The following is a 26,770-nucleotide window of genomic DNA, read 5'->3' as shown; positions in this document are numbered from 1 at the left end:
CCATTTCATATTCTCAATAAAAACTCCAGTGAAACTGGCCTCACAACCCAACCGACCCATACACACCCACACACCCACACCGACATCCAACATACCCACCCGTCCCACCCACCCACACCCACACACCCACACAGCACACCCTGAATAAATATATGGATTAATATAGTATTTACAGATTTAATGCAGTTTTTATAGCTAACATAAAAACACAACTTACTTTGACCTCCTTCATCAAGTCATTAGCCGTGGCATGGCCCATGAACTGAGCCAAGATAACTGGAGTGTACCTGGCCGTCATCCCAGTACTGTATGGGAAGATCCAGTTTCCTTTTTGTTGCACATCTGAAACTTTCGTCAAACATGATCACAAATGGCCCAGACACCTTTGTGATTAGATCGTTCTTGACGGATGAAATCGGATGATATAGGCGGTCTTGTCTCTTCCGCACTGGAATGTTTTCGCGATCGTCGAGTCGGGAAACATTAGTTTGAACAGTTCCCCGATGTTGTCGCTTGCTCTGTATGACTGATGTTTCGCCACGGTGTTCAGTGCCCACAAAACTTCTGCCTTCATCGTTTGTGTCGAGCCCATTAGGTCGCGCATGTCATTTGAAGTATCATTTGTGGAGGTGTCTGCCAACTAATAAAACTGGGCAATTCTACGAGACTCACGTGCTGATTTCAGCGATTCCTGGTGTTTATGGGATTTAACGCGGGATTCGAGTGCCTTTACTATTTTGTCCAACTGTCATTCGTCTTGCATTCCTTGACAACTATTTGCACCTGGTGGCAATATCCTGTGACGACCTACACACTTCCGCCTCACGTCTGTAGTTTTATTGTGCTTTCTGCTAACAGAACTACATGGACAATAATCCACAAAAAAAACGGAACGGCGTGATAAATAAACGCAAGAAAAAACATTTTTTAAATGTATTCTACATCGATATTTTGCACTTTTGCACTAGGTCTTAAATGACCCAAATGAGATTTTAGACTTTCAGTGGAAAATATCTCGGTATGTTAGACTTTTTTAGGCCTAAAATTGAAAATGTCTATTTTTAGACTTTTTTTAAAAGACTTTTTTAGACTCTGCGGACACCCTGCAGTGATCGGCCAATTGCAGGGCACAAGGAGACAAAGGACAACCATTCACGCTCAAACTCATACTTAGGGGCACTTTAGAGTGTTGAACCAGGCTACTAAGCATGTTTTTGGGATGTGGGAGGAAACTAGAATACCCAAAGAAAACCCATGCAAGCCCGGGGCGACCATGCAAACTCCACACAGTGAGGGCCCACCTGGGATCGAAACCCCAACCCAGAACTGTGAGGCTAAGTACTCCTCCACTTGGTTTAATGCCATAAAATAAGTAGGCAATTTAGGGAATTTTCGATAGACTGCAACATTTTGGTCAACGGTGCCAATCACTTGAAAAGGTATTCTGTATTCATTAGTAATTTACCTTGAGCGATGATGCTTGTAATTGTAGTGCAAGAAACCTATGCAACATTCAAATTCAGGTACCTTGGCACTATCGCATTGATCTAGTCCGAGTTTGATTGAAGGCGTTGACATTTGTGTGACAATACATCTCATCCACAGTGAAGCGATCCGACCTGCTTATTTGTTTGACAGACATCTGCCTTCTACGGCTCCTTAATGAGCCACATGACCTACACTCTAACTGTTCTTCTCCCTCCCTCTATTTAATTACATTCTCTCTATCTCTCTAAATATGTATTTTACTGCTTCTTTGTTGGATGTGCCATCCAATCTGTATAAGACATAATTTGTAGTTCAGCTGACAGTATCCCTTAAAATGGAACATGTTCACAGTTGTTCCCAATTTAGAGTGTTCCATCAGCCTTGCATGTTTTTGGAATGTGGGAGGAAACCAGAGTACCTGGAGAAAATCCCACACAGGTGGATTGACCTGGATTTGAACCCAACACCCCAGAGCTGTGAGGCCGACGCACTATCCACTCAATCCATCGGGCCGCCTCTACATAGATACAAACAAATGTTTTGATGATGTAATTCCCACCTCCCTAGTTGTCCCTCAATGTCTCCCCTACATATCCTAAATAACACTTTATGTCCTCTGGTGTCCTCATGAATCACCCAACTACATGTCCTCATTCCATATCCTCCAAACTGCGTGTCCTGCACACTTGAGTCCAGTCTAGCCTGGGGTGAAACATGAAAGTCAGTCTGGAAAAGGCGGTGATGACATAGTGGGCCAACAAGTGATTTAATTAATCGTGAAACCCACTGGGCTGTCTTCTAGCTTCCCGAGCACAGAGATGATTGCCTCCCTGCTATGTTAAATATTAATCTCATTAGATCTCTTGTGGAGAAAGAGAACGGAGAAGACGTGCGCATTTCAGACGTCCACCAGTGCGCATGTGAAGCCACTTTTTCGGGGGCAGGAGAGGGAGGCGTGCGACCCCTGCGCGCCCCGCACCGAGGCCATCTGGGAGTGACCTCACACCCTCCCGTGATGTGTCACGACACATTTTATGGAAATCAAATTAAAAATATGTGATTATGAGCAGGCCCCAAGGAGCCCTTATTTTCTGCTCCGCTTGCTCAAAGAGGGCGGGGGTGCACTTCAACAGCTTCTCACTTTGCAAGCAACATATTGTCAAAGCCAGCAGACTAGGTGTGTTCTGTGATGTGAAGCTTCCACTGATGATCTGCAGTCCAGCTCACATGAGTCTTACTGATCATTTTAACAGTTTGGGGAGTAACAGGTAGAGCGTATGTGCCATAAAACGGGTCATTTCTAAACTTGGGTATTATCCCTCCCTTGAATAGGCTTTTTTACCCCCTTATCCCCTCGGATCAATGAAGTGGGCGTCGATTGCGCTGTGCATCGACGCTGAAATGTGACTTCGGAGGAGGCTGAAGGAGCTTCGGCGGCTCTCGCTTTCAGCACCACGGACAGCGGCGCAGCCAGACGCGCCTATTCCGCTGTCAAATCGCCCCCCTCCGTCCCGACTTTCCACCTTTTTCCTTCACTTCACACGTCCGGGGGCGCTCCGAAGGATGTGCGCCGGCTCAGCGCCTCTCGCCCATCCCGCTGGAAGCTCGCAAAGGTAAGAACGCGTCTCTGTGGAAGCGTGCGATTGTGCGCCTTTTCCCTCCTATTTTCTTGTAACTTCTGCTGTGATTCGGGTTGCTGGTGCATGGAGTGGCTTTACACCACCAGGACGCCAAAAATTTAGGATGACCTGAGATACAGTTGATTAGAAAGACCTATTTTTTTGTTTAGTCTTGCCTTCATGCAAGCTGTTCTGACAAAGCAGTTTGGGAGTTTTTCCAATGCAAATGTTTTAACGGGAAAAAGGACAAATCATGTTTGTTGTTGAATGCTTACCAGTTATCCTTTACAGAACACATTTTTAGTCATAAAAACTTAACCTCATGGAGACATGGTGTTCGCAACTCTGGACATTTTGGGTTGTGTAGACCAGAGTATTAATATTTGGTATAAAAGTGTCGATATGAACTGCCTGATGGTGACTTCGATGCGGGCTCGATTCCCGCTAAGGGTGGTATGTTTGTGAGTGTTAGTAGTCGTCTGTCTTTCTGTGCGTCCTACGGCTAAGCAGCGACCAGTCTAGGGTGTAGAGTCTGGCTTTCGCACAAAGTCAACGAGGATGCGCGCTACGGAAGATGTACGAATTAATGAAGGTGACAATATGATGTGCCTCAGAATGTGATGTGGAACTCAGATTTCAAAGAAAAAAACATTGTTGTCTTTTTAAATAGCATATTTCATATATTCTTATGAATACATTTAATTAGAATTTCTTAAAACAAATGAAAAAAATATATTAATAAAATGAGAAAAACGTAGTGGGTAAGACCTAACATAACACTCCAAAGTGGAGATGTTTTTTAATTTAACGTTCCAGTAAAAATGGATTGGACGTCTCGCGCCGTCAATGGAAGTCAATGAGTTAAAAGTGCGGGCTATAGAGGGTTAAATTGCTCATAAAACCTTCACTAACGTTCATCCTTACTTAATAAAATCGAGCACACAAATGGAAAAATGGCTAATCAGGTTTAAACTGCAAGTGCTGAGCTAAAAGAAGAATATAAATCAAAAATCTTAAACAATAATTGGAGAAAGGAGTGCAATCTATAGGATGGGGAATGATATCAAGCTTTGTGGAAAAGATGGTGAATATGATGAATGATTGAAATTTGTAAAAAGTGCATCATGTGAAGCCCCGTCGTCGCATTCCTCATAACCTGTTACATTTGAATGTTAAGGTACTTTGCCTTGACACACCATAAATCTGAAAAAACAAAAACAAACAAACAAACAAAAAACAAAACACACCCTATATTATTTTTTTATGTACTACTTGCTTTTCACCGCAGTTGGATTTAAATATACTATATTTTTAAGATTGAAGGGATTGATTGGGATTTTTAGATTGAAACTTGAAAAAAGGTGGTCTTACAATACTCAGTGAGCTCCACTTGATTACAAATGATTGTACATGTTTGTGTTTATTACTCTATTATGCACCTGATGCCCACGCAACATCTGCTGAAGTCAATGGCAGGCCCATATTGATGTGTAGGTTTCCTCAGCCATGTTCTAATCTGCATGCAGTAAATTATATAAATACATAAAATATACATATAGTGTATTAATACAGTATAATACTTACTGTGCTTCTAAATATCCCACCGGAAATGAAAATAGTGATCTAACACTTAGGTGAGGTGTGAAGGTGCAGAATGCTTCAAATAAAATACTTCTTAGTTCTTCTGCTGCATTCAATGTGACAATTCTGCTCGCAGCTCTGGGACTAAATTTCATCATCTTTGTGCAAAGTCTTCTTATAATGTATTTCATTCTACCTGCAACTGTCAAATTTTTACAATTAATTATGATATAGGCCAATGCTTTGCAAAGTACCACTATAACTAACAAACACCAAGTACCATGTTTATTATCAACATTAAAACATATGTACAGAGCGTTTTTATTTAAAAAACAAAAACAAACAAACTATATGTAATATTATTTAAAGTCACATTGACATTTTGAACACAGGTGAGCACATGCAAGGGATTACCCCCTTTTTCCTCATGCCAAAGGGTTTAGGGTGCGGATGAAAGCGAGGATAAGGGTGATGAATGGGATACTAAGTTCATCAGGAAACCTTTGGATACCATGCGACGGGAGCAGTCTGTGGAATGAACGTTGTATAATGGCGCACTTTCAATTTCAAGATCCTTATCGCTAATTGTATCCCTGGCATGATTAGGAAAGGTCACACTTTACTCTCGATAGCTTTTTCCTGGTTTGGACAATAAGTAGCCCAGTTTTATTGGCCTGGAGCAAAGTATGAAAATGTCATTGAATATAATAATAATAATAATAATAATAATAATAATAATAATAATAATAATAATAATAATAATAATAATAATAATAATAATAATCGGACATAGGCTTTGAATATGGCCACAAAAGAATCTTGAATTCAATCTGTTGCATTTCTCATCTTTAACACTAGGCGGAGCTAGTCACTTAACAGTGAGTCTCAATTATTTCCAATAGAAACTAGAATTTCAGTATTTTATTTTCATCAACAAATTCACATTTTAAGATCCCTATTCCAGTCCTCTATTTAACAAATTAAAGTGGACGGATTTTAGGTGTAGAATTTTGATGGCCCTTGCATCCTTTGATTTAAAAAAGTTTGGACACCCCTGATTTATGCAGTTCACATCGTCTGGAAAGGAGCCACAAACTATTTACATGTATCTGCGTGTTCACAAGGCGATGTTAGGGACTTCTTGCTTTTTTTTCTAGTCGTTCCACTGCGACGGCATGTCATGTTTTATGTGATTTCATATAACTCAACATTTGCTATTACTTGTTGCCCTAATGCTACCGTTTCGATTTGAATTCACCAAATGAGAATCAATGTAAAAAGCCACCTTATAATAGCTTTTTCAAACCTTTGCCTCAATTTTCTTCGTCTCATTTTCCTACCCACTCGCTTTTGCTGCTTTGTTTCTGTCTCTTTTTCTTACTCCTCCCCCCACCTTTACCATTCCTTCACACAGCCTATCTTGAAGTGTGGAAGAGGCTGCTGGGATTTATGCTCCTGAATTAAAAAAGGCCATCTGCTGCAGAAAGTAGAGATGGTCACACAGGAGGAAAAAGCGTGGAAAAAAGCGCATATAGTCCTTGGTTTGATGTTGGATCTTAAATGGATATGTGAACCAGCATCCTATATTTTATTGTATCTCCTAAGCTTGTAAGAATAACAATGTACAGCTGACTCCGTGTCACTAACTGTGAGGGGTTAAATGGAAATGATTTTTAAGAAAAACTAAAAAAACGAAGACATGCAGGTTATACAAATGCAAGTTGCAGTAAGGCGTTTTTTTTGCGTAATACAGCGCTGCTGGCGTATGGTGTAGTTTGCTTACACTTTAGCAGCTTGGAATGAATAAACACTATCTTCAAAACAAACAAACATCTCTTAACAATCAGATTTTATTTTCAGGCATGTAATTGTAAGACTTTATTGGTCTCACTAGCATGTTTTGCGTCCGCTTACGGCCTCCTCTGAGTAGGACGTGCCCGCAACACCTTCCCAGAGAGGCGTCCAGGAAGAATCCTAATCAGATGCCACAGCCACCTCATTTTGATGTGGAGAAGTAGCAACTCTACTACGAGGCCTTCCCAGATGAGATTCTCACTCTCTCTGTCTCTCAGGGAGTTGGTTCGTGGGCCGCTTTAACGTTAACTCGATTTCACGTGGGCCGGACCATTGTAGATATAATATTTAGATTTTTTAAAATAAATGGATTAAAAAAACTGGATTAAAATCATTTTGTAAAATCTACCAAAAATATATTTAAAAAAGCTAAAATAAACATTGTTTTAGATCTATAAAAACCTGAATATTCAGGGCCTTTAATCAAGTTCTTTTAATCCATTTATAAAAAAAAAAAATTGAAATATTATATTTAAAATGGTCCGGCCCGCATGAAATCAAGTTGACGTTAATGTGGCCCGCGAACCAACCCAAGTTTGACACCCTTGTTCTAACCACTTGATGACCAGATCTAGTTGTACAATAAAATTAACAATAAAATACATCAAGTTGACGTTAATGTGGCCCGCGAACCAACCTGAGTTTGATACCCTTGTTCTAACCACTTGATGACTGGATCTAGTTGTACAATAAAATTAACAATAAAATACAATCTGTACTTAGCTGTACTGTATTTTAATCAAAGTGCGGACCAATGTTGTGGAGTATCCAGGATTGTTGCTGAAAAGAGACCATTCCTTGAAAGAGCGCTAAAAGAAATATCAAAGAAGCGCAGAACGAAGCAGCTAACAAAGACAGCAAAGATAAAGGGAATACAGTGGTGTGCTTGGAGACCTCCTGGGGTATGTGGACATTTGGGATGAAGGCTGCAAATGTAACAATCACCATTCTTTTGCCAGTGTTGTCACTTGGCGTGTTTCTTACTAAGACCTTTTTTTTTCTCTTGCGATAAACTTTTTTCGCCGACAACATGCCAAGTTTTAATTTTATAGGCTGTGTCTCATACCCAGGAAAGCTGCAGTGCGCATTCTGCACTCCAAACATGAAAGTATGTTTGTGTATAACACTGCTCTCGCTCCGTCTGCTGGTGCTGTTGTATTCAAGGGAAGCAGAAGTGACTTGACCCATTTACTCCGTGAACTTCCACTTGTTGACAAGTTGCTGAGGGAGCAAATGAAAACTCTGACATCCACACTCTTTGTCTAATGCAACACGTCACCTCTCATTCCTCATTAAATGTAGAGAGTGAGCTGTAATGTGATATATCTACAAATTCTCCCCAAGCATTACGGTGGTCCTTTGCTTGATGTTTAGCAGTTGTTTTTGTTTAACTCGACTAGTTTGAATAGGGAGAATCGTCACCCAGGACAAGTCTTAACCAAGAGAAAAGCAGCATAGGGCCAACTGACAAGGTTGTAACTAAGTAACTGCGCTTGTCAAAAGGAGCAGATGACAAGAATAATATGATATTTTTCCTGCTTTCCAATGTAAAGATAAAAGAAGAAAAAAAGAAACAACAACAAAAAACAGTCGTGACCAATGTTCCCGCAATTGCGCACTATGCTCGTCTTCTCTGCGCACAGCAAATCATATGGAGCGCACATTTTTTTATTTTTTTATTTTTTAGCTGTGAGGCCGACGCGCGAACCACTCATCCGCCGGGGCGCCCATTCATAGATATTAATCATTATATTTTATCATTACTAAATCATTTATGTGTAGTAGACATGCACCTGCTTATGGTAGGTGTGATACTGGTGTGTGCCCATAGCGAGCAATGATGATGTTGCTCACACCGGTACTCAGTGTGCTCAGGGAGGTTGTCTTTCTGCCCGGACAAACAAAAAATTAGAGGGAACATTGGTCGTGACGTCGATAGTTTGAGGCTTCAATTAAAAAAACAACAAGAAGGCTTGACTGGATTGGGGCCAGTTCACACATTGCATCCTTGCCAGTTCTCCCGGAGGACCGAGCACCATACATGGCCAGACACACCAACTTGTCTTGGTCTGCATTCCACTTCGCTCTTCACCCTCTCCATCTACCGACAAGTTTCCATGGAAACAACGAGCAGAGGGAGGAGAGAGATGAAGGAAGACAAGAAAAACAGAGGAAACCCCAAAAGAATCTTGTTGGCTGTCTCGACTCCTGTTGAGAGTTTTTATGTTGTTTTAATGGGCAGCTTGTAATTTTCTATCACATTCTCTAAGATTCCCTGATTTATCCCCCTTTTTAGTGGCCATGATCTGATTTCAGCACCATTAATCATTTGAATGTCTGTCAAGTTGAAGTGCTGAGAGGCTGGATATGATACAAATCCTTCTGACTCAATAATTTAGTTTGATAGAACTTTACTCAGAGGTCTTAATTAAGCCTCAGGGATTCCAAGCAACAGCACAAAAGACGGTAGACAAAGAACAAGAACAATAACCCTTTCCCTCTGCAGTGTCTTAAAAGGATCTGTTTTTTTGAATCTGTTTTTTTACGACACGTAACAATGACAGAATAAACCTTGACTGCTGCATAAAACAACATCTTAAATATGGCTCTCTTTTCAGGGAAAAATTACCAGCCTGGACAGAGATGTCGAGCCAGTTTCAACATGTTGCTTTATTTAACAGCTTTAGTTTGAATCGTAGGGAAAAGAAATACTGCATTACTCTCTTTGTATGACTGTCTTGTTATATACTTTCTACCATGATTTTCAGTTTGTTACCCATGTTACCCAAAGCAGTATATCATTTATAGCTTTATTTAATGCTTGTAGTTTGTTTGTTATTTTTTCACTGTAAAAATCTTGTAAACAGAGCTGCCAGTATTTTGCTGTAAATGTAATTTTTTTTGGGTAGTGCAGTTTTTTTCCCGTGTTTCAAACGTGGATGCACAGTGCAGAAGATAAACGAATGAATGAGTATATAGTTCTGAGATCGAGGGTTCGATCCCAGAGTCGGATTGTCCTGTGTGGGAGTTTGAATGGTCTCTCCCGGGGCTTGCGCGCCTGGTGCCGAAAGTTGACTGGGATAGGCTCCAGCACCCCGCCCGACCCTAGTGAGGATGAAGCGGTTCAGAAAGTGAATGACGGCCCGGCGGCTGAGTGATTAGTGCGGATTATAAGCGGTATGGAAAATGAATGAATGAATGTTTGTTCTAATCCGTATTTTTCTGCTAAGTATGTACATTTACAATAGCGTATCTTTTTTTCAGCGTCTGCTTTTTTGTCTTTCTTTCTTATCAATAAGCTCCAATGCACTTGGTTTCCTCCTGTCGCATTAAGACAAAGCATTGTAGCGATCCATCTCAGGCTGGGAGTGACTTTCTCTCTATTTGATCTGCAGGCTGTAATCTACAAAAGTGAGGAGAGGAGGACGAAGAAGCGGATTCCACCGATGATTTCAATGGCCTCTGTCAGAATGAAAACATTGGTACTCTGAGATCTGCCGCTGCTGTGCCTCACTCTGCTTTTCTCCAGAGGCGGCAACATCTAAAGCTGATCACAGGCTGACCATAAAAGCAGAGTTGGGACTTTGCTTCGGCCAGGGATATGTCATTGGGGAACTCCCCAGTGTTGGGGGTGCGCCCTGTGCCCCGACCCCTCTCTCTGTCCAACATCCTCCTCCTGATCATATGGGTGACTCTCTTTGGCCAGGCTCCCCAAGGTTTGCCTGTGGTTGGTTATAACACGGACTCCAAAAAGGAGATTACACTGGACGGAGATTTGATGATCGGCGGTCTCTTTCCCGTGCACCAGAAAGGCGAGGTGGCCGAAGATTGCGGGAAGATTAACGCCCAACGAGGAATCCAGCGACTAGAGGCCATGCTGCTTGCTCTGGATGAAATCAACAGGGATGAGCGCATCTTGCCGGGAATTCGTTTAGGAGCTCACATACTGGACACATGCTCCAAGGACACCTATGCTCTCGAGCAGTCCCTCGAATTTGTCAGGGCTTCACTCACCAAAGTAGATGACAGTGAGTACACTTGCCCCGATGGATCCTATGCTCTCCATGAGGAAGTCCCATTGGCCATCTCTGGAGTCATAGGAGGATCGTACAGTGATGTTTCCATTCAGGTATGTACCACTAACGGCATTACGTTTTCTACTTTAACCCTGAGAGTGAAGTCTGAATTTCATACCTGTCAACCTCGGCCAGTTGCTCCCCTTATTAATGATTGCAATTCCCCTTATTAAGTGATAATAAACCGTACAAATGCAACATGGTACATATTTACTCACATAGTCTAAAATTTTCCCCAAAGTGGACGTAGTGCCCAATTAGTCGGTCCGCCTTTTGAATGCATTAAATTCAAGATCCTGTCGATGTTGTTGTATGACGCTGACAGCTCGACTGTCTGGGTACATTGCTTGCTGACACGCTATATTTATTTAGTGAAAAGGCGAATGTGTGAAAGGGGAATGCGCATGCACATATCATGCTTAAAGCATGACAATATTAGCAGTCGACTATTACGTTTTCATCCATTTTACATATAATATTTAGATTTTTTTTAATAAATGGATTAAAAGAACTGGATTAAAATCCCTGAATATTCATTTTTTATAGATCGAAACCAAGGTTTATTTTAGCTTTTTTAAAATATATTTTTAGATTTTGCAAAATGATTTTTGAACTAAAAACAGAAAATTACAATTATTGATTTAAAATGGGGAAAATCAGGAAATGTAATATACTACATCTATACTCTTCATTTTAATTTGATCCTAAAACAGAAAGTCGGCACTCATGATTTACTTTCCCGGGCCACACAAAATGATGCGGCGGGCCAAATTTGGCCCCCGGGCCGCCACTTTGACACATGTGTTCTAGATAGTTTAGAAAAAAAACGATGATATATGATCAACTTATACAACAAGCAGTAGGTAGTGCAATTCAAAGGCGTAGCCAACATTTAATTACCATTGGCTCCATAGGGATAGAAGAGCAGAGAAAAGGAACATGATGGATATTTGTTACAATTGGCCATTTGGGGCTAAAGTAGGCTGTGCAAATACACCTAGCAAGATGTTAAAGCGGGTTGGTAATGACTATCGGTTTCACTGAGAGGATCTGTTTACCTGCTTAGATGATCTAATTTGCGCACGCCTCATTCTTTCCTGGTAATTTACACTTAAGCAGTAACGCTTGTTAGAGGTTGACACTGTGCAGATGCTGTGCACAGATTTGGCAGAGAGGATGACTAGTGATGGAAGGTTTACTCTCAGAGGCGGTGGCACACCGATCGCTTCCCTTGCGTCGATGTGATGAAAGCTCTGCTAATTGGGTCTCAAGTCTTCAGCGCTAACATGTATGTATTCTCAACTCATAGTGGGGAAGGACGGCATGTCATGTAGATCTTGGCTGTGTAAATATATCCAATTACAGATGGCTCGGCTTAGCAAGTAGAAGGCCAAGTACGTCGCTTCTGATGATGATGGAGGCTCGGTTCAATTTGGATCACATTCTATGTGCGTTTTTATTTTTTTTGTCTGTCTGCTGTAATTTGTGCACTATGTGGTTGAAGCTTTAAATCTCATTATACTTGTATAATGACAATAAAAGCATTCAATTCAATTCAATACTGTATATGCATTTAGAATGTGAAGGCTTATTTGCACAAGTGCTAGTGTATGTTGTGGTGGACAACTGATTGTCTAATGATTGGTTGACTGAGAATTGTTTCTTCCACTCAATGACACAAGTTGAAGTAGCTTTTCCACATTAAGCATTGCTATTTGTGGGCCCTTCAATGATTCAGATGCAGTGACACGTAAGAGGTGGAACCCAATGTTCCTTATTAGTTTCTACACATTATAGATCATGTTGAACAACGTGATTTGTTTTCACTTTTTAATACATAAGTATGACATTGTAAAAAAAAAGTGAACTCAACAGTCAATTCCTTACACTTTACTTCATGGTTTTAAGACATTAGTGATGGAATTTGTTTTGGTTATGTATTTTATTAATTAACCGATAATTTTATTTTCCATCTCAGCACCCAAGTAAAAATAAAAATACACTGCTTTTAAGCAAAAGCTCTTGTGATGCACAATGATGAAAAAATAAAGCCGTGTCATTTGGTGGAATGTGCCATTCATTTTACTGGGTTTGGTTGGCACCAACTCTTATGTATTTTTCTTCTTTTCGTAAAAGTAGAAACGTTTGTGTCTAAATGGGATGAGGCATTTTTTTGTTCAACCAAACCTATCCATCAAAAAACGGAGGCTGGATGTCCTTCAGGGCTTACACAATTTGTTAGTTAGGCCTTCGCACACATGCCTATTCAGCCATGGTATAATCTTGGTTGATATTTCCCTTAGACTCACAGATGACCTGAATTTAGTGGTCAAGGGTCAAGAAAATACTGTTAGTCATGGTTTGTAGACATCTATCATCAGCTCAGATCTACACTATACCGGCCGTATATTGAGCACATTGAAAATATGCATCAGCCATTGACACTTTTTCCTTAAATAAACAGCTAGTAAAAGACAGTTGTTGGGTTTTTTTTTGTAACCGCTGTCGAGCAAATATTTTGACTCATAAAACAAATGTATATAGCCGCGAGTGGGGAAGAGTGATGCATTATACAAATCGTATGCTCCTGGGGAATGCTGCACGGAGAGAATCCAGCACACCTATAAATGGATTCTGATGTAAAAGACAGTTTGGAAAACAGGATTTGATGAACGAGGTGGAGTTTTAGTGAGACCCCTTAGAGAATGCACTTGTCTTGTTGTAATTTATGGATGGACTATTATGAGCCTGAAGACCTTCCAAGTGAATCTTCCTGATGTGCAGGATTGCACCAAAGGACATTGTTCCCTTTCTCGCCATGGATGACCCTCCCCATTGTAACAAAGTTCACTCCTGAGAAGTCTTTTTTCTCTTCCTTTATTTGGCTTATGTAATGTCTGAGCACATTAGTTATTGAAATGTGGCCTTTGAAAACAAGGCATGCACAGGAGAGACACCCTGGAAATGTTGCAGCCGAGTTGGGGGTGCTTCTATCTAGTGTGTGACATTTCAGACCATTAGGACATTCAGCCAAACACATTAGCTATTCAGTTTCTTCACAAGAGATGAATAACTAAGTAAATTATTTCTTTTAAATGCAGTATGGGCTGTCAGTGAACACGCACATTTTGAGAAGCAGAAGCAAAAACTCGCTTTCCGTTTTAATATGGCTTTACATGATGAGGTTTGTGAGCACAGGGCCAAAAAAATGCCTGTAGGCAAAGGTCTAGTTTAGCCTGGCAGTGCCCTGAATATGTTGAGTGTATGCCCACCCTTGTTTTTTTTTAAACTTTTGATGTGAAAGAAGTGAATTCAATTGTTTTGTTCTGAAATACATGATACAAGTTCGATTTGATTGATCTAATGGCCAATTTGGTGACTTTATGTTCGGTTTTTCTTTGGTTGAAATAAGTTTTGGCACCTCCGACGTGTTCCTCAGTCAGAAAAAAAGATGGAATGCCTTCTGAGGGATAAGGAGTTTAAGTATCTTGGGGTCTTGTTGACGAGTGAGGGAAGAATGGAACGTGAGATCGACATGTTCTGCGATCCGGGCTCTGGCGCTCTGTTGTGGTAAAGAAGAATCTGAACAAAAGGGAAAGCCCTTTGTTTACTGGTCAGCCTACGTTCCCACTTTCCCCTATGGTCATGATCTCTGAGTCGTGACTGAAAGAAAAAGGTTCCACGGTTCAAATGAGTTTCTTTCATAAGGTGTCCAGGCTCTCTCTCCCTTACAGATTGAGTGAAAAGTTGGGTTATCTTCTCCATCAAGACGAGCCATACGAAATGGCTTGGGTGAGGAAATAGTGAACATATGTAATATTGTTGGACTAGTATGTGGGAATCCCTGTGATGTGTGTAGAATTTTTCACTAGAAAATATTTGGATGCTATTCATTCATTCATTTTCCATAGTGCTTATTCTCCCAAGGGGTGCTAGGGGTCTGTTGTAGCCTATCCCAGCCGACTATAGGCACCAGGAAAGGGACATCCTGAATTGGTGGCCAGTCAATTGCAATCTTATTGCATAAGAATCATGATACTGCATGGATTTATCCCCATTGAGGCTGTCCACTGAGTTGAGAATTTCTTTTAGGATTAGGCTGCTCTATCAAAATTTGCCTTTATTATTATTTTTTTTTTTTTAAGCGTCTGATGCGCTGAAGTGACAGGTGGCGAGCACTCGCTAAATCGGTCACAAAAAAGGAGCATGTTGCTGTGCCACTCGAGGGTCGGTGTAACAATCACAAATCTGGGGGCGGAACTGGCTGCGGGCCGTGCCATGTTATAGGAGTAGAGACAAAGTAATGTGTGGAGGCGAAGTTCTTCGACATTCTCGAAAGCTAGTTTCTGCCATCCCCATCTGCCGCGCTTGGTGGGCAGTCTGGTGCTTTTGGCAGAGATGCACTTGCAGGATGTTGACGCTTCAAATGAGATTCTCGTTTCACAGAAACGCAGTAAGTGACGGCTGATGTAAAGAAGATGGAGGGGAAAGTCACCCGGCGTCACCTGGCATCAAGCCATTTGACCACCCAAAACGTCTGTGAGGCCATCTGGACTCTTTTAATGATTCACCTACTTATGTATTTTCAAGGCTTGCCTGTAAAAATATTCTCCTCTTTTAGGGACACGCTCACAATATACAGCTGGTTGTTTGTATACTGATAAAAAAAAATCGCTTTCATCTATCAAGATGTCGAACGTAGTGTCAGTATTTCATCAGCATTTTCCTCATTTAGAACTAACTCTGTGTCCAAAATGCGTGAGGTATTTAGATGTATTTCATATTTCAGTCCAGGAACATTAGCCTAAAGCCTGTCTTTTGATTTTTATATACTGAAGCAAATCTACTCTACTTATTCCACCCCCTGCATAGTGATCTGTGCTACCTATGAATCACTGGTAAGAGTGCCAGTGGGCAAAAAAAAATACAAATAAAAAGATAATCACCAAGGCAAGTTAAGTGAACATTTTTGGAATTCAAAACAACCCAATTATCATGAACAATGACTTTTTCCTCTGGATTTATTAAAAACAACAACATAAAATGCTATAAAATAGGTTGAATAATTGAGTTAGTCTTCGGTGCAGGCAGGCGCGGGCTTGATTCCCTCTGGTGGCATTATGATTGTGAGTGCGAATGGTCATCTGTGTCTCTGTGTGCCCTACGGCTGACTGGCGACCAGTCTAGAGTATAGGCTCCAGCGCCCTCCGCAACCCTTATGTGGATGCGCTCCAGGCTATTGACATTATACCTGTAGCTAAAAAGAAACTTGATTTTCTTGCACAAAAACCAAAACACATTCAATTGATTGTGAAATGACATCCGCAAAAATGCCTTTTCCAACCAGGATGGCCGAGTGGTTAAGGCGTTGGACTTAAGTTCCAATGGACTGTTGTCCACGTGGGTTCGAACCCCACTCCTGGTAACTCTTATAGAGTGGATTTTAAAATGACCTATGCTTTAGGATTTGGGAGTCATTGTTAGAATAGGAGACCTGAGATGACCAGAAAACCAGAACTTGTGAGGTAGTCCATGCTCCCATTCCTTTGACTTTAAATGTTCAATATGTTTACATCATCCCCCTGAAAGTACATTTGCTATAGATTGTATAAAGGCTGATGAAGGTTTTCACAATCATTTTCCCATCCGCAACCCTTATGTGGATGCGCGGTATAGAAAATGAATGCATGATGAATCAATGAATAATTGAGTTAGTACGATATTTTTAATATGTACATTTCCTTTTAGCCTAAATGGCAAGCTTTGAATACTAAGATATATTTATGAGTTGAGGATTTCCATTTTCTTGATGCACAAACAGTTCTATTTATAGTCATTCTCATGTGCAGATTGACAGGTTGAAAAATTCTGTTAACGCACAAGTCCTACAAGGTATTTAAACATGGATACACACGTGGCAGAAAAATATAAATATAGACATACAGTGTAAATTTATTATTTATAGAAAAAAGTAAAGACTGTGCGTGTAAAATGATCAATAATTAAAAATATGATTAGATTATTCAGTGGCTTGGCAGAACTGCCTTGTTGTGCAGTTGCAATTCACATATTTTAACAATGTAATTATTGAATATTTCCTTCAGAACAAATGTTGTGCTGAGTGCATAAGGAGAGCACGTCTTAGATGTCGGTCCAATCATGAGACCACAGCATTGTGTCAAATCTGAATAGCTGACCTTGTAACTGGTCAGAAACCTTTGTGTATCGCAGTATGAATGGCTGTTGCATTCTATGAGGGATGTGAAAGTACACACGTCATCTGGGAGTATGAGGGGGCATTATTTGGTGAAAAACATCCTCGTTCGTTGGATCTGGCAGTAACCAGGCAACCGCTATAAAAATAAACAAATGACGTTTTCTCCTCATTGCAATGTATGTTTCAGAATGCACCAGTGGGTTGTATACAGTGCACTATACAGTATATGTGCAACTAAGTGTAGCTGCTCTGTTTGGGTCTTCTGGGAAGAGCAGATGGATTTTTCATGTTGAAAAGATCATCACATCCCCACAGAAACTTTTCTATATTTTCCACCTTCTTTGAAATGGAAGGGCCTCAAAATGACTTGGATTGCTGAGTGGAAAAATTCACTGCTCAAAGCCTTTCACTTGTCCGTAATAGTGTTTATTGTGTTTTATCTGCCATTAAGCATGTTTGTTATAATAGCTTTAATGACCTTTTACAGTGTAAATATAAATTTGACCTAACGCAAAAGTTTTGCTATCGACCATGACAAATTTTTCATGTATTCATTATCCTCACAAGAGTTAGGGGTGCCGGAGCCTTTTTCACTTTTTCATGACTTCAATAAGTCGGCTTTGTTAAAGAAAATGTTTTGCGTTTGTTGTGTGACTTGCCACTCCAGATAAGAGTCTGAAAATAGCAGGCGCGTTGCTGCCAGCTGCTTCGCCACATTTGTGGAATACTGCCAAGGCTGTTGTAAAAAAATGCCCATTTCCGCGGAAACCTCATTATTAGGCCAAGCACATTGCTCAGATGACCTGGCTGCCTCACCTTTGAACTGATATGAAATGAGTACTGGTGCGTTTCAACAATCTAGATTTTCCATCTCAGATGAGACCGAAATAGCCTTTAAATTGGTTATGATAATGATGGGTAGTGAAAGGAAAATTGGAATGCACGACTTTCCTTTTTTTGTGCGTATTGTGTGTATATATGCTCGGGTCATTATGTGCAGAACCTCGCCGGGTTTACCTGGAATTCTTGCTCGATTGACTTATTTGATATTCATGCTTCTGATTCTGCATGAACACATAGATCACACATTTTGCGGACACCGATATAGCAAAGATAAATGCAAGTTCCAGACAGTCCACTCTTGCAAACTTCTGTTTCTCGTGTTTTTTGCCTCTATGTGTTTGAACTTCAATTCTTTTTAGCTATTAATACAAAAGTTGTTGCCCCCTTTGATTCATTTGAATAGTAATATTGTACAGCATTTCACATAATTACATTCATGACACATCTGCCAAAATATACAGAAAGGTTCATTAAGGACATTTAATTTTTAAGCTTTTGCTAGTACAGCCTTTCAGTGGTCTGTCTATATATTTGAGATCATAATTGCAGGCCAAAATGAGTGACTTCATGAATCCTAAGAAAAACCTCCTTTCTTTAAAATTAGTCAAAGGTGGCCTTAGGCACTCACCAAAATGCCTGAAGCAAAAACTAGTCTGTCACGACTTCTGCGCACTGTCCTCGCTGTCACAGACCTGACAGTACCTTGAAGTCAGAAAATGCAATGTTTCATTATTGTTTTATTCTCTTTCACTCTCAAACCCCTCTATCCTAAATCTCCATGCTGTAACAGCAACTTTCTGACAGGGGTTGCAGTTTTTACAGCAAATTTCTATTCACTGCACTCCCCTGTCACTCACTGCGGTTGATAATTAGACAACGCTGTCACAAATCAGAATATATCAGACTGACAGTTAATGCAAGACAACTGTAGACTGACAGGTAATGCAAGACAACTGTAAGCTCCAGGCTATTGACATTATACCTGTAGCTAAAAAGCAACTTGATTTTCTTGCACAAAAAAACAAAACACATTCAATTGATTCTGAAATAACACCCACAAGAACTTCATTTCCAACCAGGATGGCCGAGTGGTTAAGGCGTTGGACTTAAGTTCCAATGGACTGTTGTCCACGTGGGTTCGAACCCCACTCCTGGTATTTCTTATGGCACGGATTTTAAAAAGACCTGTCCTATGGAATTTGGGAGTCATTGTTAGAATAGGAGACCTGAGATGACCAGAAAACCAGAACTTGCGAGGTAGTCCATGCTCCCATTCCTTTGACTTTAAATGTTCAATGTATTTACATCGTTCCCCTGAAAGTACATTTGCTATAGATTGTATAAAGGCTGATGAAGGTTTTCACAATCATTTTCCCTTTTTCCCAGGTGGCCAACTTGTTGCGACTCTTTCAGATCCCTCAAATCAGTTATGCCTCCACCAGTGCTAAACTGAGTGACAAAACTCGCTACGACTACTTTGCCCGCACAGTGCCCCCTGATTTCTTCCAAGCCAAGGCTATGGCTGAGATTTTACGTTACTTCAACTGGACGTACGTATCAACTGTGGCATCCGAGGGTGATTACGGCGAGACCGGTATTGATGCCTTTCAGCAGGAGGCCCGAGCCCGCCACATCTGCATCGCCACTTCGGCCAAGGTGAGCCGTTCCATGAGCCGCTGGAGCTATGAGAATGTGATCCGCTCCTTGCAGCAGAAGTCCAACGCCAAGGTGGTCATCTTGTTCACTCGCAGCGAAGATGCCCGTGAGCTCCTGGTAGCGGCCAACCGCATGAACGTCACCTTCACTTGGGTTGCCAGCGACGGTTGGGGCGCACAAGAGAGTGTGGTGAGGGGGAGCGAGGCCGTTGCGGACGGCGCGTTCACTATTGAACTCGCCTCCTATCCGATCCCCCTGTTTAACGACTACTTCACGGCTCTCCATCCGTACAACAATACCAGGAACCCTTGGTTTAGAGAGTTCTGGGAGAACCAGTTCCAGTGTAGCCTCCGCGATTTAAGCTGCGGGAAGCATTCTCTACGACAGGTCCCCTTTCAACCCGAATCCAAAATTATGTTTGTGGTAAATGCAGTTTATGCAATTGCCACTGCCTTGCACAACATGAGACAGGCCTTGTGCCCAAACTCCACCAAGGTCTGTGATGCTCTAAAACCTGGAAATGGCAGGAAGTTTTACAGGGACTATATTCTCAAGACCAAATTTGAGGGTGAGTAAAAATTTCACTGAGTAATATCTCAATTCATTTCTTTTCCATTAATTTTGAGACAGCATTTTACAATTTAAGTGATTCACAAAGATATGTGCATTGCTGTAATACTTAACAAAGCCCTGCGTGAATTATTGCTTTAAAAAAGATATGTTAAAGCTGCTCTCATGCTGTCACTTGACATTACCAGCTCGCGCTGGTCATCTTTCGTGCACATTTTTTGCAAATATCACTATTCTATCTAGAGTTATATACATTAGTAAGTAGTGTATTAAACAACATGTTTGTATACTCTACTAGATACTGTATATTGTATTTACGCCTCATTTGTTCCCCTAACAAATTACCAGTCAAGCTTTGCGAGTGAAACCTACCAATAAGAACAGTCTCTTACCATCTAGAATGCATCACGATGCTAAGGATAAATAATTAATGTTCATAGTTCGTGTTCTGAGCTGACTAATTCTTCAGTGACTGTTGCAGTTGTTTCATTAGTTGCTAGTTATGCTCTTTATTTTCTTGTTCCATTTTGTTATGACATCGTGACTGTGCAAGACAGATTAGATTCAGTTGCCATTTTAATAACCTCACCTTTTAAATTGAGGATTGGCAGGATCTGAGAGGGTAAATGTTAATGTAAAGCGCTTTGGGGATGGTAAAGAATTAGTATATAAATGCGCTATGTAAGTATACTCTCAATTTACCATGTAACAAAGGCTGAGAAACATGGTTCTAATGTGAATAATTCCAAGTTCTATCATGAATGTACATTTTTGTATTTCACCATTTTTTCTTTCACTTCCAACAGCACCATTTCGACCACCAGACACAGATAACATCGTCCGCTTTGATGCCTTTGGAGACAGCTTTGGGCGCTATAACATCTTCCACTATCACAAAGAGGGTGAACGCTACATCTATCGCAAGGTTGGCTATTGGGCTCAAAGCCTGATCCTGAACACCAGCCTCATCCCTTGGGCTGCCGCACCCACATCTCAGTGTAGCGACCCCTGCAAGAAGAATGAGGTGAAGAGTATGCAACCTGGAGACGTGTGCTGCTGGATCTGCATCCCCTGTCAGTCTTACCAGTACTTGCAGGATGAGTTCACGTGCGCTGACTGCAGCTTTGGACAGTGGCCTTTAACTAATTTGACAGGTTGCTATGACCTACCTGAGGAGTACATCCGATGGGAAGATGCCTGGGCCATTGGGCCTGTTACCATTTCCTGTCTGGGAATGATGTGCACTCTATTCGTCATTGGCCTCTTCCTCAAACACAACGAAACTCCCGTGGTGAAAGCCAGCGGACGTGAGCTCTCTTACATCCTCCTGCTGGGCGTGCTGATGTGCTACACAATGACTTTCATCTACATCGCCAAACCCTCTACGGCAGTTTGTACACTGCGCCGCTTGGGCTTAGGAACCTCCTTTGCCGTCTGCTACTCAGCCCTCCTGACCAAGACCAATCGCATTGCTCGGATCTTCAACGGGGTTAAAGGTGGTGCTCAACGACCTCGATTTATCAGCCCGGCCTCACAGGTTGCCATCTGTGGGGGTCTGATCTCCTGCCAGCTACTCGTAGTGCTGATCTGGCTGCTCTTAGAAGCCCCGGGGGTGAGAAAGGAAGTGAGCCCTGAAAAGAGAGATGTAGTCACCCTCAAGTGTAATAGCAAAGACTCCAGCATGCTCATGTCTCTCACCTATAACTGCATCCTCATCATTCTCTGCACGGTTTACGCTTTCAAGACCCGCAAGTGCCCGGAAAACTTCAATGAAGCCAAGTTTATTGGGTTCACCATGTACACAACTTGCATCATCTGGCTGGCTTTTCAGCCCATTTTTTATGTCACGGCCAGTGACTACAGGGTAAGTTAACTTTGTTACCGTATTTGCACATGCTACACTGTGGGGAAAAAAACATACCAAAACAAACATTGCAAAACAAACAAACTGCCACCCACCCTAAACATTCATTCATTCATTCATGACCCGTACCACTTATCCTATCAAAGGTCACAGAGGGTGCTTGTGCCTTTCTCAGCTGACTACAGGCACCCTGAATTGATGGCCAGCCAATCACAAGCACAAAGAGACGAACAACCATTCACCCTTACACTCATATGTAGGCGCCTTATAAAGTAGTGAATCTGAGCATTAATGGCTGGCTCTCTGTCCCTTGCGATTGATTGGCAACGGATTTAGTGTGTACCGAGTGTAACAAGTTTACCCTGCCCCCTGCCCATACTCAGCTGGGACAGAATCCATTAGCCTGCAATCTTGATGATGATAAGCAAGACTGATATCTAATAAACTGATGTGTCTATAAATAAGGGATCAAATCTTTTGGGCCCAAATCAGATTACAACACTCAATATTCAGAAGGCTTTAGAGAAACCCTTTAGTATTCTATTCTGAATGACTAGTATTTGTACCTACCCCTGAAAAGTTAACAAAGCACAGAGTGTGAATTTGTCTAAGATGCTCATTTTTGACAAAGCCCTTTAAAGTCAAAATTGATAGACTGTCAAAAAGATTAGTGACATATATTGGAGGTATCTATGCCCCTGGGATTCAAACACATTGCAGTTTTAGTAGGCAGAAAGAAGATATAGACCGTGGAATCCCCTTGACAAAATTGCCTCTGTAGAAATGAAGACAACAGAAACAAGCAGAGGGAGAACTGGATGTCCCAATATGTCCCAGCACATTACTGTGTGGAATGGAGTGTGAAAGACAAGAATGTAGAATCCCAGCTGTGCTTTCTGTCCTGGGACTGACTATATGTGGAGATGCCCACATGAAGCCTCCCCTCTGCCCCCACTGGCAATGTGGGAAACCTGTAGCAAGAGTGGATGCAACACTCCAAAAACACCAATAAGTATATGTATCTAAACATGGAGTCATCTATATCCAAACATTATTCATGATATTACAGGGTAATCCCCCTCTCAAATTGTAGTCATTTCCTGATGCAAATTTCAGGACAGTGGGAGGGGAAAAAATTGCAATGGTCTATCATGTCATGAAATGTTGACAATTTAAATACAATCTACTGAGCCGTGAATTGCTCCTCTGATTATCATATGAAATATTGAAGCGGCTCTCTGTGCCCTGAAGGAGAAAGGTCCCCCTTGAACGCCAGGCTTGGTCATCTCATTTTAGAAGCAAAGACAAATGATTAAACACCCACTGTTGCAGACATTGCCTCCTTAAAAACACTGCAGGGTACCAGAATAGACAAAAGTACACACTCTGACATATTACTGAACCATTTGCACAAACATGGGCCTTCAACCATTTTCGAGGATTTAGGAGGAAATACAGGACAGCAAAAATCCTGCACAGCCATTATCTTGTTGCACTAAAGCAGACTGAGCTGGTTGCAACTTAAGAATGTATGAATGAAAAAAAGAAAAACATAAAAGTAGAAAATAAAGGCTTCTGATGAAAGGGAGATTATTGATGAAAGATGTGTTTTGACCTTGAAATGACAATCTGTCAAAAATTCCAACCAGACAACAATCAATGAATTCAAAGTCCGTGGTGGCGCTTCGAGGCAGCCTCGATGTTTCATCTAAAATGCTTTTCAATAACAACCCAGTAAAGCGCAGTAAAAATACCAATCTGTCTTGAGGACATGATTTATATTGTGCAAAGGAGTGCTGCTTTTGTGAAATAAAATCATACTTTTAGAGGTGTGAAACTGGCTTGGCATGCTTTGCCATGTTGTTCTTTATCTTCAAACAAAGGCATCTCAAAAGGACTGCTACTGCAAAAGTAGATTCCTTGTCCTCTCCTCTTCCTACGCAATACTTGTGAATAATTAAGGGCACAGAAAAGTCTTTCCAATTCACTTAAGAAGGCTGGTATACTCAAAGCATTTGAATTTAGCATTTAACACTTACTCTTTGCTCTAAACCAGTTGTGTCAAAGGTGCAGCCCGCGGGCCGGAAGTGGCCCACTAGGGAGTCCGATCCAGCCCGCAGGGTTGTTCTGCCTGACGGGCACTTTGTATCTCATTAATACTGCATGTTCATGACTAAATGCTTTCATTTTTTTGACAAGGGCGCCTCAAAACCTGTTGTTTGTGAGTTGTGTGCGTGCGCTACTGTACTTTCAAGGTGTCCCCCGCCCGGTGTCCGAAGTCAGCTGGGATAAGTTCCGGCAATCCCCCCCTTGTGAGGATAAGGGGTTCAGAAAGTGAATGAATGAAAGTTATAAATATTCATAGCATCAAAATACATAGACAACAGAGTATTGTAAAGTACATTCACTCATTTTACGGACCGCTTACCCTCACAAGGGTCGCAGGGGGTGCTTGAGCCGGTACTCGGACGTTTGGTGGCCGGACGTTTGGTCGCCCGGAAGGTTATTGATAATTAGCATTTAAAATTGTTGCTCAAATTCCCTAAATACAAACTGCGATTATTATTTTGTCATACTTAATGCCCTATTAATTATTAGGCTAAAGGAAAGCTCCAAATTTCCCGTACTTTTATTGTGTTTTGTTGGAGAACTTGTTAAGACCCTGACTAACGTCCCTTCCTAAGGGGACAACCCATGTACATACAAACTCTTATACACTCACACGTCCGCTCAGTGAAACTGCTCAAGGCCATTGTTGGCTTTTATTGATGCATAGACCATGTTGTTTTACCTTGTTTGGTCGCCGGACTTTTGGTCGCCGGACTTTTGGTGGCCGGACTTTTGGTCGCCGGACGTTTGATCGCCGCACGTTTGGGTCCGTGCAACCAAACGTCCGGCGACCAAACGTCCGGCGACCAAACGTCCGGCGACCAAACGTCCGGCGACCAAAAGTCCGGCGACCAAACGCCCGGTCACGGCTTGAGCCTATCACAGCTATCTATGGGCACCAGGCAGGGCATTTAACAATGGTGTTAGTGGGACTTTACATGTGGATTTGGACATGTCTTTGCAGGTGCAGACCACTACAATGTGTATCTCGGTCAGCTTGAGCGGGTCGGTTGTCTTGGGGTGCCTCTTTGCCCCAAAAGTCCACATCATTCTGTTCCAGCCACAGAAGAATGTAAGCACTCTCAGGGTGGCTACCACCCGCTTCAGCGTCACCACTGGTCCAGGCTCCAGTTTCTCTCAAGGTTGGTGGTGAACTTGATGGCAGGTAACAATCCCACTCCTTCTTTTTGATGCATATATCCACTTTTGTGTGCCGTTGTTTTGTAGCATCAGCCTCCAACGTTGTTCCAACGGTGTGTAATGGGCGAGAGGTGGTGGACTCCACAACATCTTCCTTGTGAAGATAAGATGAGAACCTCCACTTAGTGTTGTCAACACAATTATATAACAACTAGTCCTCAATCAGGTGTCTACAATATTAAAGAGGACCATTGTCCTGACTTTGTTGTCCTCAAAGTGCTGTGAGTACAATGTTCCAATTATTTTCCTCTGTTCTTTGATTCTAAACAATTGCAGAGTTTTACAATATCAATAAAGGTTACATAGAGTATTTCCCTCGTTTTTACTGAAACATTGATAGTGAATCTGTTAAATGTATTATATACAGGATGTTTTTTCATGTAGGTTTTGGTGAAAAGTTTGTGCATTCTTGTAATTTATGTAAATAAAAATGTGTTTTTTATTCATATCAATATTCACTTGTAGTCTATTTTGGATGATTTGTTTCCCTGTTTTTCTCGAGAACTCTTCGTCCGACAGGCCACCACGTGATAAAATATTCAGGTTTTTTTTTCATTTAACAAACTAAAGGTTTTACTACCGCATAAAATATTTTCTTGCACAAAAACTAAATGGAACGTGTAGTCTTTTTAGATCCAGTGTAATCATCTGACTATAATCACTGTAATTGTCCAGCTAACCTTTTCCTCCCTCTTCGAACCTTGCGATTTATAGTGCAGTGTAGCTACTTCATGGATTTTAATAGCTAATAAGATGCCTGGTTTTTGGTGGAAAAGTATCCCATAATACAGTAAAGACCAAAAAATATTTGAAATATAAATATTTTGGCATTTATTAGGTTTATTTCTGCCAAAATGCCAAAATCAGATTGAATGAATATTCTGACATTCAACAAGCTTTAGGCCAAAAATAAATAGTATGCATACATAAACCATTTGAGGATGCAATGATAATATTTAGAATAGTGGGAGATTATATATTGTAATGAGTAAGGAGGAAGGAATAGTACCCCAGAATAGTGCATACACATTATGTAAGTTCAGTTGAGGGATGTGTTTTTTTATACGGATCATATTTCTTCTCCTGCTGTGACAGTGCCAATATTAAGAGTAAATACATAAATATTAAAACCCTCTGCTTTGGTATCCAAAGACACTGCAGCATGGAGTCATTGCTGAGGAACTACAACCTGCCAAGACTACTTTAACACTGCCATCTTGTGTTCAAACTGTTTAAATAAGCCATTTATTGTAAAACATGATTTTAGATTCCATCTGCTACACATTTTTAAAACTAAAACTACCCCATTAAATGCAAGATTCAGCCTGAGTTCTCCATTTTTTGGGGGGCTGATGGGGATATATATCAGTCAGACTTTTAGGATTATTTATGTCTGACAGCAAAAAGTATTTAAAGGATCTGATATGTGGTGAAAATGCACAAAATCAGTGTCTAAATAGTATCATTTTGGTGACAAAAAATGCTTCCATTCATTTTCCATGCTCGTTATCCTCACAAGGATTGGATTTTCCCGTGCACGTCATGTTGTTTCTCAAGTGGATTATTTGCATGTATAGTATATAATCCCGTTTTGTATACGTAATTGTACTACACTACAGTTTGATCATAGATGACTATATTACAGTATATATTACCTCTTTACTGCGGCCACTTGGCGTCCCTCTAGCGGCTG

General features: G+C 41.1%; 1 protein-coding gene, 1 long non-coding RNA gene and 2 other non-coding genes across 4 annotated transcripts in view; 3 read left to right on the top strand and 1 right to left on the bottom strand.

Annotated features, from left to right (window-relative positions):
• Nucleotides 1-786, bottom strand: part of LOC144075360 (uncharacterized) — a 34,271-nt gene extending 33,485 nt beyond the window's left edge. The window contains exon 1 of the long non-coding RNA XR_013300544.1: nucleotides 218-786. This is a non-coding gene — a long non-coding RNA (uncharacterized LOC144075360). The remainder of the gene's footprint in view (nucleotides 1-217) is intronic.
• Nucleotides 787-2,605: 1,819 nt separating this feature from the next.
• On the top strand, nucleotides 2,606-25,514 carry grm2a (glutamate receptor, metabotropic 2a). The gene is made up of 6 exons (XM_077602007.1): nucleotides 2,606-3,101; nucleotides 9,938-10,671; nucleotides 19,065-19,902; nucleotides 20,711-21,768; nucleotides 24,842-25,019; nucleotides 25,105-25,514. The coding sequence occupies exons 2-6, from the start codon at nucleotides 10,144-10,146 to the stop codon at nucleotides 25,176-25,178; spliced, it is 2,676 nt and encodes an 891-aa protein (XP_077458133.1). The 5' UTR covers nucleotides 2,606-3,101; nucleotides 9,938-10,143; the 3' UTR covers nucleotides 25,179-25,514.
• Nucleotides 15,961-16,043, top strand: trnal-uaa (transfer RNA leucine (anticodon UAA)). The gene has a single exon. It is a non-coding gene; the product is annotated as a tRNA-Leu (tRNA).
• trnal-uaa (transfer RNA leucine (anticodon UAA)) lies at nucleotides 18,753-18,835 on the top strand. Its single transcript has one exon. It is a non-coding gene; the product is annotated as a tRNA-Leu (tRNA).
• Nucleotides 25,515-26,770: the final 1,256 nt, after the last annotated feature.

This window comes from Stigmatopora argus, chromosome 6, assembly GCF_051989625.1.
Source record: "Stigmatopora argus isolate UIUO_Sarg chromosome 6, RoL_Sarg_1.0, whole genome shotgun sequence".
Classification (NCBI taxonomy): Eukaryota; Metazoa; Chordata; class Actinopteri; order Syngnathiformes; family Syngnathidae; genus Stigmatopora; species Stigmatopora argus.
This window is presented reverse-complemented; position numbering and strand designations above follow the sequence as displayed.

Excerpts from the sequence above, each read along its gene's own strand:
- grm2a (XM_077602007.1), top strand. The coding sequence starts at position 10,144 with ATGTCATTGGGGAACTCCCCAGTGTTGGGGGTGCGCCCTGTGCCCCGA. Across the intron at positions 19,903-20,710 it reads TCTCAAGACCAAATTTGAGG|CACCATTTCGACCACCAGAC; the intron begins GTGAGTAAAAAT and ends CACTTCCAACAG. Across the intron at positions 25,020-25,104 it reads AGGCTCCAGTTTCTCTCAAG|CATCAGCCTCCAACGTTGTT; the intron begins GTTGGTGGTGAA and ends GTTGTTTTGTAG.